We start from the raw sequence: 15,168 nt of genomic DNA on the forward strand, positions 1-15,168 counted from the left end.
ATCCCACTGTGTGCCCCCCTGCCCCCACCCATCCCGGGAGGAGGAGGGGCTCAGTTTCCTTGTCTGCATGGCACTAACTCTTAAACAAACCACAACTCCTCCTCTCTTCCTCCATCATCAAAGGTAACCCAATAAATCAGTCTTCTCAAGTTATAGCCACTTAAGAGAATCACTTCAGAGAGGTGGGGCCGGGGAGGGACTATCACTTGGATACAAGATGTTCTTTTCTCCCCTGTCTTCTGGGCACTGAGGAAGGTAAAGGAAAGGTGCGATTTTTCAGAGAAAAGAGATCTGACTCATTACAATGAATTGTGGACCTGAAAAATCATTTCTTAGAAGCACTGGAAATGTTAATGCCATCATCTCGCACGAATGGAGAGGGAGAAGGCAGGTAATTGTGCCGAGACTGCCTGGGTATCCCATTGAAGCTAAAGGTCTCCACATTCAATCTTGATTGAATTACCATTATCAGGGGAGAGAGGTGGCCTGGGTACCACAGGCAAACAGCCTGGCATTCGGTGCACCTCCCAGTGCAGCCAGTTCCCTGTTGGCTGGGGCTGAACTGTTCCCTTCTGCAGGGCCCTTTGGGGAGCTGCTCTGATGGATGAAACCTTTGGGGCTCTGCAGGGGGCTTAAGCACCGATGAACAGAGAACCGAGAGAAGTTAGAGGGACAGTGGCCTAACTGATGACTTTGTGGCTTCATTCCAAGCAGAGTGGCCAGCCTACACTCCACGAAGGGGATCTTCTGAAGAAAGGAAGGGAGGTTTCTGATCTAGATTACTTTAGAAGCAGAATCGGAGACAAAGATGGAGTGTAAAGACTTGATCTAGGAGATGACCCCAGGAAACACTGGAAAGGGGATGGGAAGTGAAATGGAGAAAGAAAGAAAGGAAGGAGAAAGAAAGAAAGGAAGGAGAAAGAAAGGAATTCAATAAGGGGTGTGTCATCAAGCAAGTTATCACCAAAGACAGTTGGGCTTGCTTACTCCTGTTAGGGAACTCCAGGGGAAACTGTGAACACACATCCCCAAGATAATTCCACCTTAGCGGGGAGGTGCCTGGGGAACTTATATTCCATCCCCCACCAGTCATACGTTGAGAACTGCTCCGGGGACATCCAATTTCCTGCGAGTCCTGACCTGCCCCACAAGCAGGCAGAGAGGGATACAGTGGCTGGAACAAGGCCTCTGATAAAAAGGACACTGAGGGTTGCTGCACAAGGTTTCTCTGTAAGGCCCAGGCAGGAGCCACGCTCAGAGACGGCAAAGGAGAAGAAGGAATTGGGAGCACCCATTTTGACATCCAGAAATCAGGAGAGAAAGCTATGAGACGAAGCCCTTGGGTTTGTTTTGAACCTGAGTCTCTCCCTACAAGTGAAAATGGCTTCTCTAAAGAGCTCATGCAGTCTGCTATCTGTCCTGAGGTCAGAGACCTCAACACATTTTCCCCTAAAAGCACGGGTGTGTCCAGGTGCAGAGGGACTCCTTGGTAGGGAGCTCATGGCATCCGGGCAGCCAGAGCCCAGAGCTCTGGTCCTCTCTGTCCTTCAGACCCTCTGTGTGACTGTGGGCAAGGGTTCTACATCTCTGGACCGCTGCTTATTGCCTGTGAACTGAGAGAGGCTAGACTTGGTCTCATCTAGATTTAAAAGCCTACACAGTCAGCTTCAGAGTCAACAATTATTCATCTTAGCTTTCCCTCTTTGCACTGAAAGACAAGACACTGTCAGAAAGACGAAGTGACCTTGTTGAAGGTCATGCATGAGGTCAAAGGCAGAACTGAGACTAGCACCCAGGTCTGCTGGACCCCATACCTGGTACTCCATTACACCTGAGCCTAGAGGTTTGTTTAAATTAGGCAGTTAGAAGTCTCAGAAAATATCCCAGATCTCTTGTTTGCCAGTCAGACTTCTGCACCTGCCTCTCTAAACTGGGAGCTAATCTCTGTGAATGAGAGGTCTGTATGCTCAGCATCGCGAATCATCAGGGAAATGCAAATTAAAACCACAATGAGGTATCACCTCACACCTGTCAGAAGAGCCATCATCAAAAAGACCACAAATAACAAACATTGGCAAGGATGTGGAGGAAAGGGAACCCTTGTACACTGTTGGTAGGAATGTACATTGGTGCAGCTACTGTGGAAAAACAGTATGGGGATTCTTCAAGAAACTAAAAACAGAACTACCAGATGATCCAGCAATTCTACTCCTGGATATACATATCCAAAGAAAATGAAAACACTAATTTGAAAAGATATATGCACCCCAAGATATGACAGCGACCCAAGTGTACATCAAGAGATGAATGGATAAAGAAGATGTGGTGTACACACACACACACACACACACACACACACACACACACACACACAGAGAGGAATATTAGTCAGCCATAAAAAAGAATGGAATCTTGCCATTTGCATGACCTGGGGGGCATCATGCTCAGTGAAGAAAGAGAGAGAAAGACAAACACTATATATTATCACTTATCTGTGGAATCTAAAATATAAAACAAATGATTATAACAAAACAGAACCAGACTCACAGATGTACAGAATAAACTAGTGCTTACCAGCAGGGAGAGGAAAGGGGGAGGAGCAAGATGGGGGTAGCCAATATTTTATAAGAACTTTCAATGGAATATAGTCTAAAAAGTAACTGAATCACTGTGTTGTACACCTGAAACTAACGTAACATTATATTAATGCATCAAAAGAAAAAAGAAAATAAGATGAAAGGTTCGTAACCCTGAGAAGTGTATGGGTGTCACCAGCGCATCTGATCTACATATCTTTAGAACTGAGATTGCTGGGTACCACCCCTGGAATGTCTGCTGTGACAGGTCTGCAGTGGGATGCAAAAATGAGCCTTCTAAACAGTTCTTAGGTGCTGCTGCTCCAGGAAGCACACTTTGAGAACAACGGGACTCTGTCTACAGATTTCCTTGTCCTCTGCCTCTGGCTTGGTTTAGCTATTGGAAAGCACAGGCAGAGACTGGATGAAGTTGGGGGGGTGGTATCAATCGATACCTGGGAGGCATCGACACTTCTCCTTTCAGCTCTTTGTTGGGGCCACCACAGGCTGCCTGCAAGGCCACTAAAAGGTCATGCCTTCAGCTAGGTTGCCTTCCTCTGGGTCCTGGGAACTTCTTACAGAGTCTTCTGTGGCCCCAGGTGTGGCATTTAGCCCCAGGGCACTGCACTATTCCTGTAGTCTGCCTATAGCTAGCTCACATCTTCATGAGAAAAATAAAAACCAACAAAAACCACTTGATTAAGTTCTCTTCAAATCACCCTATTTGAAGGTCCCATCAGTTTTCTACTGGGACCCCAACAGAGTCCAGGAGAACCTGTCATTTGATAAAAGAGAAGCCTCATTTGATAACATGTGCGCCCCCAGGGATCAGTTCCTCGCCTCCTGCAATCTCCTTCCTGACAGGCCAAGAAGGGCCCTCTCCAACTTGCACAGGAGGAATGCTGCAGTATTCTCGAAATTTCCCCTCGTCCACTGCCTGTGCCCCGGGGTTGCTTAAAAGCAAAGCGCTCCTTTATTCTGTTTCTCCCATTCATTTCCTTCCCTTTCATTCTCTTTCCTTTCTACTCCCTGGAAACCCCACTGTCTCTGTTACTAAATTCTAAACAGAAGCATTTGGAAGAAAGGGCTTATTTAGCCAAGGTTTCTCTTGCATTGTTTCATTTGCAGGCAGCACCCTCCCTCCATCTCCCCTCCTTTCATCTTCTCTGTCCTCCTGGCCTGGGCCTTTGTCCTCCACACCAGCCTCCCAGAGCCCTGGGTTCCTTGGGATGCTAATCACACCCGGTGCTCTTCTTGCGCCAAGAATATTTCTATTTATCAAGCCAGGGCAGACTTTGCCTTCGGGAGGGACACATACAAGGGCAGGAACACTTTCCAATCCTTCGGGCTGCTTCTCTTTTTCCTTTCTCATTTCAATTCCAGGACGCTTTTCTTTTTTCTTTCTTTCTCGGTCCTCTTTGTGCCTTGCCCTGCTTTTGGATGCACTGGTTACTTGGCACTGTCTCCTCTCAGGACTGAGTGCAGACCCGTCCAGCCACAGTTTTGCTGCAGAATTACTGATACTTACTTTACAAAGGAGATTCAACTCTCTTTAAACCCAGCAAACCCGTGTTCAATCCCTGGGTTGGGAAGATCCCCTGGAGAAGAAATACCACTCCAGTATTCTTGGCCGGGAAATCCCACAGACAGAGGAGACTGGTGAGCTATAGTCCATGAGGCCACAGAGAGTTGGACACAACTGAGCAACTAACACACACACGGACACACACACACAAATCCAGCAAAGTGGTATCACTAGCTGTCTAAATTTCCTCTGTCTCTGTTTGGGCTTCCCCTAAAGTAGATGTAAGATAAGAATTCCAGTACAAGCAGTTTATGTAGGAAGAGAAGGGGACACCAGGGGGAGTAGGGGGTTGGGGGGGGTGAGACAGCCAAAAGAAGGAGCCCAGGAAGGGTGAGTTTCCAAATCTACTACTACTGTGGGCAGCTGCAGCCCACTCCCCATGGAAGCTCTGGAAAAAGGTGAAGACCATACACCCCAGCAGGGTTGGAGGTGAGGAGCTGGGCTATTTGTGGTCCAGGGAGAGATGGTCTCGAGCCTGGACAGAGCATCCTGCCTCAGCTTTGGAGAAAGTCCTCAGGCAAAGAGATGCAAACAGGGCAGCACTCCAGGTGAGTGTGTGTGGGGACCAGTGAGGCGCCAGGGCACACGCTTTAGAGAGGTGCTTGCTCTCAGAGTCAGGAAGGTGCCGGGTCAACAGCTGAGGCCAAGCGGCCCCCAGAATGTCACATCCTGGAGGTCGCCACCTGAGGCCAAGCGGCCCCCAGAATGTCACATCCTGGAGGTCGCCCACCTCACCCTAGCTGCATCCCTAGATGCCAGTGGTGTTATTGAAACTAGAGCGGAAGGGCCAGGGCACTACCTTTAAAAGAATAACATAGCCTGAGGACATAATATAAACTGCTGCTGCTACTGCTAAGTCGCTTCAGTCATGTCCGACTCTGTGCGACCCCATAGATGGCAGCCCACCAGGCTCCCCCATCCCTGGGATTCTCCAGGCAAGAACACTGGAGTGGGTTGCCATTTCCTTCCCCAATGCATGAAAGTGAAAAGTGAAAGGGAAGTCGCTCAGTCGTGTCCGACCCTCAGCGACCCCATGGACTGCAGCCTTCCAGGCTCCTCCATCCATGGGATTTTCCAGGCAAGAGTACTGGAGTGGGGTGCCATTGCCTTCTCCGTAATATAAACTGATTAGCACCAAACAGGTCCAAGATGAGCTGCTTTCCACTAGACCCTCAGTTCAGCTCAGTCGCTCAGTCGTGTCCGACTCTTTATGACCCCATGGACAGCAGCACACCAGGCTTCCCTGTTCTTCACCAACTCCTAGACATTGCTCAAACTCATGTCCATTGAATCAGTGATGCCATCCCTCATCTCATCCTCTGTCGTCCCCTTCTCCTCCTGCCTTCAATCTTTCCCAGCCTCAGGGTCTTTTCCAATGAGTCAGCTCTTCGCATGAGGTGGCCAAAGTATTGGAGTTTCAGCTTCAGCATCAGTCCTTCCAATAAATATTCAGGACTGATTTCCTTTAGGATTGACTGCTTGGATCTCCCTGCAGTCCAAGGGACTCTCAAGAGTCTTTTCCAACACCATGGTTCAAAAGCATCAATCCTTTGGTGCTCAGCTTTCCTTATGGTCCAACTGTCATATCCATACATAACTATGGAAAAACCACAGCTTTCACTATACGGACCTTTGTCAGTAAAACAATGTCTATGCTTTTTAATATGCTGTAATGGCACCCCACTCCAGTACTCTTGCCTGCAAAATCCCACGGATGGAGGAGCCTGGTAGGCTGCAGTCCATGGGGTCGCGAAGAGTCAGACACGACTAAGTGACTTCAGTTTCACTTTTCTAAGGAAATGGCAACCCACTCCAGTGTTCTTGCCTGGAGAATCCTAGGGACGGGGGAGCCTGGTGGGCTGCCGTCTATGGGGTCGCACAGAGTTGGACACGACTCAAGCGGCTTAGCAGCAGCAGCCACTGGACCCTGAGCCTCAGTATATGCTCACTGTAATGCACTAGCAAGCTAAATGACACACGCACAGGTGCCATGACAGTTCCAAGGCCAGGCATAAAGACCAAAAAGTGGGTGGTGGCCCAATGCCTGGAACTCTCTGCCCCTCCCCCAAAACAGTTGGAATAATCCTCCTACTCATTGGCCAATGAAATTATCCAGCCCACTAAAACTAACCACGCCATATTTTCCTACCGCTTTTGCCTTCTGAGATGGCCCGTACTTTGTGAAGTGTGTTTGTTTCTAAATAAATCCACTTTTTTACCTATCACTTTGTCTCTCCCTGAATTCTTTGTGATGAGACATCAAGAACCTGAGCTTCATTAAGTCCTGAGACCAGGTGTGTGATCCCAATTAAGGGAGTGTGAGTTATAGGCTTCATTACAAGGAAGCAGCGCGGCTGTGGGTGTGGACGGGACGCTGCCAGCATCTTCTATCCCCTCTCCATGGAGCTGAATCCCCTTCATTGTTGTTCTTGCTCCTGGGATCCTGCCTTCTCAGACGTGGGATCCTGGAGGGGACATGAGTGTGCTCTCTCCTTCCCTTCTCCCGTCTCTCTACCCTCTTCACATAGGCTCATTATGTCTTCATTGCTGGAATATCACTGCTCCTAGAGTCATCCGGATCCAGCCCTCCTCCATCCATCCTTTCTGGGTGCTCTCTATTTTGAGCGGGGGAGAGGGGAGCCAGAAGGGAGAGACCCATGGCTCAAGCCCTTTGGGGTCTTATAGCGAGTCTGTTGGAGAAGGCAATGGCACCCCACTCCAGTACGCTTGCCTGGAAAATCCCGTGGGCGGAGGAGCCTGGTGGGCTGCAATCCATGGGGTTGCAAAGAGTCGGACACGACTTCACTTCCACTTTCACTTTCATGCATTGGAGAAGGAAATGGCAACCCACTCCATCGTTCTTGTCTGGAGAATCCCAGGGACAGGGGAGCCGGTGGGCTGCCGTCTATGGGGTCGCACAGAGTCGGACACGACTGAAATGACTTAGCAGCAGCAGCAGGGAGTCTGTGAGTTCCAACATTCAGTCCTGTCTACTGAGCACCAGCCATAAGTCAGGTGTGGGGCCACAGAAGTGCAAGATGGCTCTGGCCCTGCTATCCCAGGACATCTGTTCCAGTGAGGAGACCAGGCAGCCAAGAGACGGCCATCCATGTGCTCGCAAATCACAACAGCACGGAGAATTAAGAGAAGACATGCATTGTGTTCTTGGAGTGAATAATGGGGTTTTGGCTGAGTTATAATGGTCAGAAGAATTCCCCGAGGAAGTGGCACCTGAGCAAAGATCTGAAGAACAAGGAGAACTTAGCAAAGAGAGGAGAGAAGGGCATGTTGATAGAGCAAAGAGAACGTGCAAAGGCCCTGTGTCATGATGAGTGGGGAAAGTTCAAGGTTCGGAATAAAGGGCAGTGGGGCTTAACTGAGGAGACTGCGGTGGAGAGAACACCACAGTGAGAGTGATAAATGAGGAGGAGAGAGGGCTGAGGCCTTTGGATATGCGGGGCTCAATACTGAAGGGAGCCATCTGAAGGGTTTTCTGCAGGACAAGGACGTGATCTGACTCATATTTTGAGGAGGTCCCTCTGGCTTCTGTTAGAGACAGGCATAAGGTTGGGGGCCAAAGTAGATGTGGAACCACCAGGAAGAAGGAAGGCTGAGGCCAAATGAGAGCAGATGATGGCTTGGTCAAGCATGCTGAGCACAGAGGGTGAGCACCAGGAGGTCCGGAAAGATACAAAACTTCCCAACCTTGGCCCCTGAGGCTTTGGACCATCAGATCAGATCAGATCAGATCAGTCGCTCAGTCGTGTCGGACTCTTTGTGACCCCATGAATCGCAGCACGCCAGGCCTCCCTGTCCATCACCAACTCCCGGAGTTCACTGAGACTCACGTCCATCGAGTCAGTGATGCCATCCAGCCATCTGTCATCCCCTTCTCCTCCTGCCCCCAATCCCCCCCAGCATCAGAGTCTTTTCCAATGAGTCAACTCTTCGCATGAGGTGGCCAAAGTACTGGAGTTTCAGCTTTAGCATCATTCCTTCCAAAGAAACCTGGCCTAACCTGGATACCCTTGTCTCTCAGGGAGGCAGGTCTCTTTACTGTGCTCTAGTCATTAATTTTTTCTATCATTATTTTCCATTATAATACTTCATTATTATACCCATTTTACAGAGAGAAGACTGAGGCTTAGAGTGAGCACACAAAGCCTTACAGCCTATAATTCAGTGGACTCCATCTGAACTCACCATCTAGTAGGAGGAATGCACAAATGACCAAATGTTTTAAGGCACAGTACGCATGGAACATACTGTGTACTAGAGCTGTACATGGAATTGTACTAGAGCACAGAACGGTCAGAGCCAGCAGAACTTGGGCCCAGCATATGAGCTCCCTGGCAGCAGAGGGCCTGGCTCAGAGGAGAATCACACATCTTAGGTCTTAATACACATTCCTGAGCACTTGAACGTCTCTTTCCAACACTTCATTTGCAGGAAATGTTGCTGTCTGCCTTACTCTCTTCCAAGAGACAAATTATAAATGCTTTTCTGATTAGTGCTCCCATTCACAGTCGATTTCTGAATCAGCACAGGAAACAGCTAAGCTAAAACTTCTGCCTCTTTCTTCCTTCACAGGCTGCCTGTATCTTATGCTTTCTTCCTCCCAGCTTTTTCTTAGGCAATGTCTAGACAGTCAAAGAAAACAAAACATTGAACCGTACTAGAAATAACTTGCTATTCAGGATTTTTTTTTTCTTTTCTTTTTTTTTGGCTGAACTGGGTTACTCTGAGAATGGAGACCAAGGGATGGTTATTACCCAACTGATGAGATGTCAGAAGGTCCAGATTGGCTGCACCATAGGAGAGGGGCTGTTGTAGACTCCTGTTCTAATCATAGTATATGCTCCACATTTTGTATGAGGAAACTTTGTTCTCTGTATTCTGTTGTGTAGAAGGCTGTGGACAACATTGATCATACCTGTCTCTCCCTCTCCTCCCAGCACTGAATATCAAGCAGGGTCCCATCCAAGTACTGTCACTGCCCCTGTTAAGGGCTCACTGTCCCTTGCTAGGACCATTGCAGTAGCCTCCTCGCTGGTCTCTCTGCCTCCAGCCTCCCCCAATCTCATGCACCCTCCCAAAGTGCTGCCCTGGTGATCTTTCCAAAACGGACATCTGATCATGCTTCCCTGCCCCAACCCAGCTTGTTCCACATCCCCACGTGGATGTTCAGTGCGTTTTGCTTATGATAAGAAGGGCTGGTGTATCCACACTGCTCATCAGTGACGCTGAGAGAGTAACTCTGTGGCTGGAGTAATGGTGCCAGGTACCGTGCCAAGGGTTTTATGTACCTTCCCCGGTCCCCAACCATTCTATCTTTATTCTTCTCCTCGTTTTAAAGGCAAGAAAACTGAAGCTTAGAGAGGTCAGGTAACCAGCCCAAGGCCCCATAGCTGGAAGAGAAGCCCAAGGCTTCAACTACTCTGTGGGCTTGAGCTACTCCGTGCCACTGTCCTCATCAAATCACGCACTATGACGGGGTGCCTCCAGGGATGCTAGAGCTCACTGCTGAGCAGAAGGCAATGTCCTTTCGGGCCTCCCCCAGGTCCACACAAAACCAGCTTCCTTCCTGCAAGCTCAGTGTCACGCAACGCCCGCACCAACATAGACCCTGAGTGGCAGGTACTCACATTACTACCGAGCTCTCTCCCCAGCAGCCGTGGGGTCTGGAGGGAGTCATGATGCCCTAAGCCCTGCCTCTGTGTGAACGGGGTAGCCCTGGGCTCCTCTGAATCCTGAGCTGGCTGCTTCCCAAACCCTCAGGCTTAGGCTCAGAGTTTCCTTCTAAGCATCAGTCCTTGCTTAGGACTCTACCTTCCTGGAGTAGCAGCATCTCTCACCGAGGGGTTCTCAGCCCATCCCTCAAAGGTAGACCTTGCTCTCCACCCAGCGTCGCTGCCATGGTGGGATTCTGCATAGTGGGGGCCTGCTAGGAACACCCTTGCGTCTGGGCTTCCTCCCTGACCTGAAGAATTCTTGAGTTGATAACACCAGACGAGACACAAGCCTGAGAGGTTTCCTGAATCCACTGTGCCTGGAGCTAGCTCCCTGCCCAACGCCTCTGGCTGAGATCAGCCATCCAGCCCAGGGATGACAGGGAGTCTGAGCCAGAGCTCCATGCCTGGCATGAGGACCCAAAGTTGGAAACATCAAGGATTATCTGGTAACAAATTCCAGGTAAATAACAGTGATGGCCTCCTTAAGTCTACATCCCCAAAGCCCGCGGTCCTCCCAGAAGGTCACCTACAGGATATGATGTTGCCGTATCGATTCTTGTTGCGGTTTTCGTCCTCTTTAGCTGTGTCCCACGAAGCTGTCTGTCCCTCTGGTAAGGCCTAAACAGAAAGGACAGAGTGATTAGAATGGCTTGAGGTAGGAGCCTTATCTGGGTATAGGTGAGCCAGTGGGGAGACCCACTGTGATGGGTCATGCAGTGTAAAAGCCTGTATGCTCTTGGATGGGGCCTGGGGAAAAATACAGACTTGGCCCCGCTGACTTATTCACCTGTTCGCTGACTCAAATGTTATTGATATCTTTTGTGTGTGAGATGAGATCAAATCTGGCCCAGGAGGAGAGTCATTTGCTTATTCATTCACTTGGTGAGTATCTGAATCCCTAATATGTGTAGGGCGCTATTGTAGGTACTCAGAATACAAAGAAATAGAGCCTCTTTTGAGCTTTCAGTTGACTGGGAGACATAGCAAAGGAACAAGAAAACATATATAATTTTAAATAGTAGAACTGCTATGAAGAAAATAAAGCAGGGTAGAGGTTCAGTGATGGGGGAATGAGAATTATTTCAGGTTGCACAGTCTGGAATGGCTTCTCTGAGAAGGTGACATTTAAACTAATTCCTTCCTGATATGAAAAAGGCAGCAATGCCAAGAGAAGTGGGGAGTGGTCCAGGCAGAGAGAACAGCGGATGCAAAGGTGGTAACCGAAGTCAAGGATGAGGTGGAGAAAGCAGTGACGAAAGCCATCTGGAGCGGCGGGACGAGTTCAGGCTCCATGAGGCATTGTGGTTGCTGGTAACAAGCTGAGTGCTATTCTGGGTGTGATGAGAAACCACTGGAGGGTTTTGGGCAGGGAAGTTAGCTGATCTGCTGTTTCATAAAGCATATTCTGGCTCGTGTATGGAACGCAGACTCTAGGAGGCCCAGGGAGGAACCAGGGAGATCAGTTAGGAAGGTTTTGCAATAGTGCAGGCAAGAGATGACGGTACCCTGGACCAAGGTGCTGAGCAGCGGATGCAGTGAGAAGGGATTAATTTTAGGATGTTCAGTTGGATATTGCAGGTTTTTGTTTCCCCCCAGAGGCAGACTCAGAAACAAGGATTCTAGTACAAGATTTATTTGGGAGGTAAGCCTAAGGAACACAGTGGGGCAGCTGGGGGAAGAGTCAGACAATCAACAGAAGAAAATCAATAGAGGGTAGATCCATGAACAAGTAACCACTGCAACTGGGCTTAATCTCATGGGCCCATCTCATGCCTCAGAGTTGTCCTCCCAGTGGGAGAAGGAAGTTGGGGTGTTCATCCACCAGTTCCCGTAAGTCACTGTTGAGGTCAGCTCTTAGGAAATCCCTTGGCGCTTCTGTCATGCGCAGTAGGCAAGGTGAGCATATGCTTTTTGTCTTCAGAAAGTCCTGAGGCATAAAGACACAGGAGGCGGGCACTGGATAGGCATACATGGGACCAGTGAGTGGAAGGGAGGCAGGCAGGGCACCAACACGTCTACTTCAGACATGGGTTATGATGGAGAGAGACAGGTGAAGGCTGACTTACAGGCGGTGGGTTGGCAGAACTGAGTGGAGAGTCACATCTTTTACTGCAATGGAGAAGAAACAGATGGGGAAGCAGGAATTAAGTGTTGTGTTCTGGGTATATAAAGTACTTAGAACCATGCCTAGCACTCGCTTCTGAACATGTTCAAAATAATAAGAACAGTGGCAGCAGCCGCCAAGTTTGAGATGATTAGTCAACATCCAACCTGAGATTCTGACTAGGAAGTTGGATACAGAAGGTCAGAGTAAGAAGGAAGGAAGAGATGAGACTCATCAGTTTAAGAGAAAATAGGGACATCCCTGGTAGCCCAGTGGTTAAGAATCTCCCTGCCAACATAAGGGACATGGGTTTTATCCCTGGTCTGGGAAGATTGCACATGCCACAGGGCAGCTAAGCCTGTATACCACAACTACTGAGCCTGTGCTCTGGAGCGTGTACCCTGTACCAAGAGATGCCGCGGCAACGAGGAGCTCGTGCACCACCACCAGAAAGGAGCCCTTGCTTGCCGCAACTAGAGAAAACCCTCGTGCAGCAATGAAGATCCAGTGCAGGCAAAAATAAATACATAAATTAATTAATTAAAAAGAGAAAGAGAGAGAGAAGACAGACAAGGAATGAACCGTGTGAAGTGACTTTAACAGAGTTACCAGCCAAGTATCATGGAAACACTGGGGAAGGAGCAGCCACTTATTTCACAGAGAAGAAAGAGGGGCGTTTCAGGGAGCGGGAGCAGCTTCAGAAGCGTGAATGTCAGACCACCTCTTGATTACTGCCCTTCTCTCCTGCCTCTGGAAGAACAAGCTAGCTGTCCCGCTCAGTTGGCCCCTGCACTGCTTCTGAGACTGGATTTGTCACCTCTTCAGCCTACACAGCTCCCTGTCAGCAGGGCAGGAGAGAGGAGCTCCCAGCCATCTGAATACACCAGCATTCACTGTGCCTACCTATTTCTTACCAGGTCTACATTCTGAGCAAGGAGGAGTCTGTGACCCGATTGGTCAGAAATTCAGCCATTCAGCAGGCGATGTTTTACAGGCAGGCAGGACCACTATCTCTTCCAAGCCCAGACCATTCAGGATGCCCCCTTTTCCGCTTCCAGTCTCCTATGTCTATTTCAAGCCAGCCTAGGTGGGTCTTTTCGTGGTGCAGGAGTTGGCAAGCTTTTTCTATAGCGGGTCAGATAATAGGCGGTATGGGATTGGTAAGTCAGGGAGTCTCTGTTCCAACGACTCAAACTCAACTCCGGTGTTGTGGAGCGAAAGTGAAAGCAGTCGTAGACACAGTGCAGACACAGGGGCGTGGCTGCGTTCCACTAAAACCTGATTTACAAACACAAGTGCTGGGCTGGATTCAGCCTGTGGCTGTAGTTTACTGAGCTTTATTCTAGAAGCATGATCATGTTCCTCAGCTAGGCGGTGGCTGGGTAGATAGAATGGGTGTCCATTCTGTTACCAAGCCATTCCAGAGTGAATGGAGATGGGGTGACAGGTGCTTGCCCGGGCTAAGCCATGTTCTCCAACTTAGTTTTGCCCAGGGTTTTAGACTGGGATAACAGGGCACCTTCCCAGCTATTACTTGATCAGAATGTAGTTCTCTGGGTGTCAGAAACCCTTCGACTTGTACCCTGGAGAAGCAAACAGGCACAAGGCTCTACGCTAAATCTGCGTGTGAAAAAAGTGTTAGGGAGATAAGAGAGTGCTCATTCTGCAAGTGGAGGACTTGCGTCTCCTTTTCCTTCTCTTCATCCTCTGCTTACTCCTCATTGTAATTGACCATCACCCTGCATCCCTGTCATCACCAGCACAGGCCACCTGTAGAATGCAAATGGTTCCTCCTTTTGCATGGAACTCTTTAGAAGCCAGATTCCAGCCTTGGCCTTATCCTCTCATCCCAGCTCTTTCAGGCAACTTGCCAGGCCTCTATATTCCTGGGTCTTTGTAGGGGTGGGGTGTGTTGGTCTCAGTCGTAGCGATGGACTTCCTGATGTTTATCTAATTAATTACATCCACCCAAAGTAGTGTGAAACCAAGCAGAGCACCCTGGGAATGTTTTTATACTCTTTTTTTTTTTTGGAAAAATAAAAATCTGCTGGCCACGTATTATGTGCCAGGGCTCAGGTTACAGTTAGCTTAAGGTTTCATAATGGCTGAACATTAGAATTGTCTGTGGAAGGTTTAAAACTCCCAAAGCTGTGGCCCTACCCCAGACCACTAAATCAGCGTCTAAGGGACACAGACGCCAGTAGTATTTAAAACTCCCCAAGTGATTCTAATGTGTGGCCATGATTCTTGCAATAGTGAATGTACCAAATTTATCAAAAGTGAGAAACACTTTCCCACAAGTCTCCTCTGGCCTTGGTTTTGCCTCTTCCAATCCATTCTCTTGTATAATCAGAGAAATCTTTCAAACTGTGAATAGGACCCAGTTATTCCCCCTGTCACTGTCTTCAGGATAAATTCCAAACTCTTAAATACAAGATCCTTAATGATTTCACCCCGGCTGCCCCTCCAATCTCATTGCTTACCCTTAAATCAATATATCAATGATTGGCAACTAAACACAATGCCACAATTTCAGGTGTTATAAACTTGTGAGACTGACTAGACACATGCTGTTCCCTCTGTTTGAAGTTTTCTCCCACCCGAGTCTGCCTGGTAAAACTCTTACATATCCTTCCAAACCCGGTTCAAGCACCTTGTCTTTTGTGAAACCTCCCTTGCTTACCTTCCCACCATGCCACTGTGTCCCAGCTAGTCAGTTACTTCTGTTATTATACGGACTGTTTACATCTGATGATTTGAATATCTTATCTAGGTAACTCACTCTAGATAAGTGGTAGCATCTTATTCACAATGGTATCTTCATAAACCAATGCTTTGTATTTCATATGTGCTTGAATCACCGCCTTTGAATAAATGAATGGATGGATAGATGAAAAAAATAGTGGGTGAGGTGGATGCTGTGCAGACAGAAGGCAAAGATCCTGGAATCTGAGAACTGGAGGTGACCTTTAAAATAAGTTGTCTGTGCTCCTTCCTACAATGGGCTTCCAGGCAGCTGATAAAGTGATCCCTAACTCTGCTATTTGGATGCCCTCAGTGGTGGAGAGCTCACTACACACAAAAGCTTTTTGCTTCGCTTTTGGACAGACCCACTGGGGCTTTTCATTTACCCTGTTTCCATGTCCCGTGCCTTTGCCCTGATCCATGGGG

At 48.6% G+C, this 15,168-nt stretch overlaps 1 protein-coding gene across 12 annotated transcripts in view; it reads right to left on the minus strand.

The window, feature by feature from the left end:
* The window catches only part of PTPRT (protein tyrosine phosphatase receptor type T), a 1,149,770-nt gene that overhangs the window by 63,285 nt on the left and 1,071,317 nt on the right, over positions 1-15,168 (minus strand). For all 12 annotated transcript variants that reach the window (XM_070801694.1, XM_070801706.1, XM_070801700.1 and 9 more), the window contains one exon: positions 10,424-10,511. In XM_070801694.1, coding sequence (XP_070657795.1) covers positions 10,424-10,511 — 88 coding nt within the window. The remainder of the gene's footprint in view (positions 1-10,423; positions 10,512-15,168) is intronic.

Source organism: Bos indicus, chromosome 13 (genome assembly GCF_029378745.1).
Source record: "Bos indicus isolate NIAB-ARS_2022 breed Sahiwal x Tharparkar chromosome 13, NIAB-ARS_B.indTharparkar_mat_pri_1.0, whole genome shotgun sequence".
NCBI lineage: Eukaryota > Metazoa > Chordata > Mammalia > Artiodactyla > Bovidae > Bos > Bos indicus.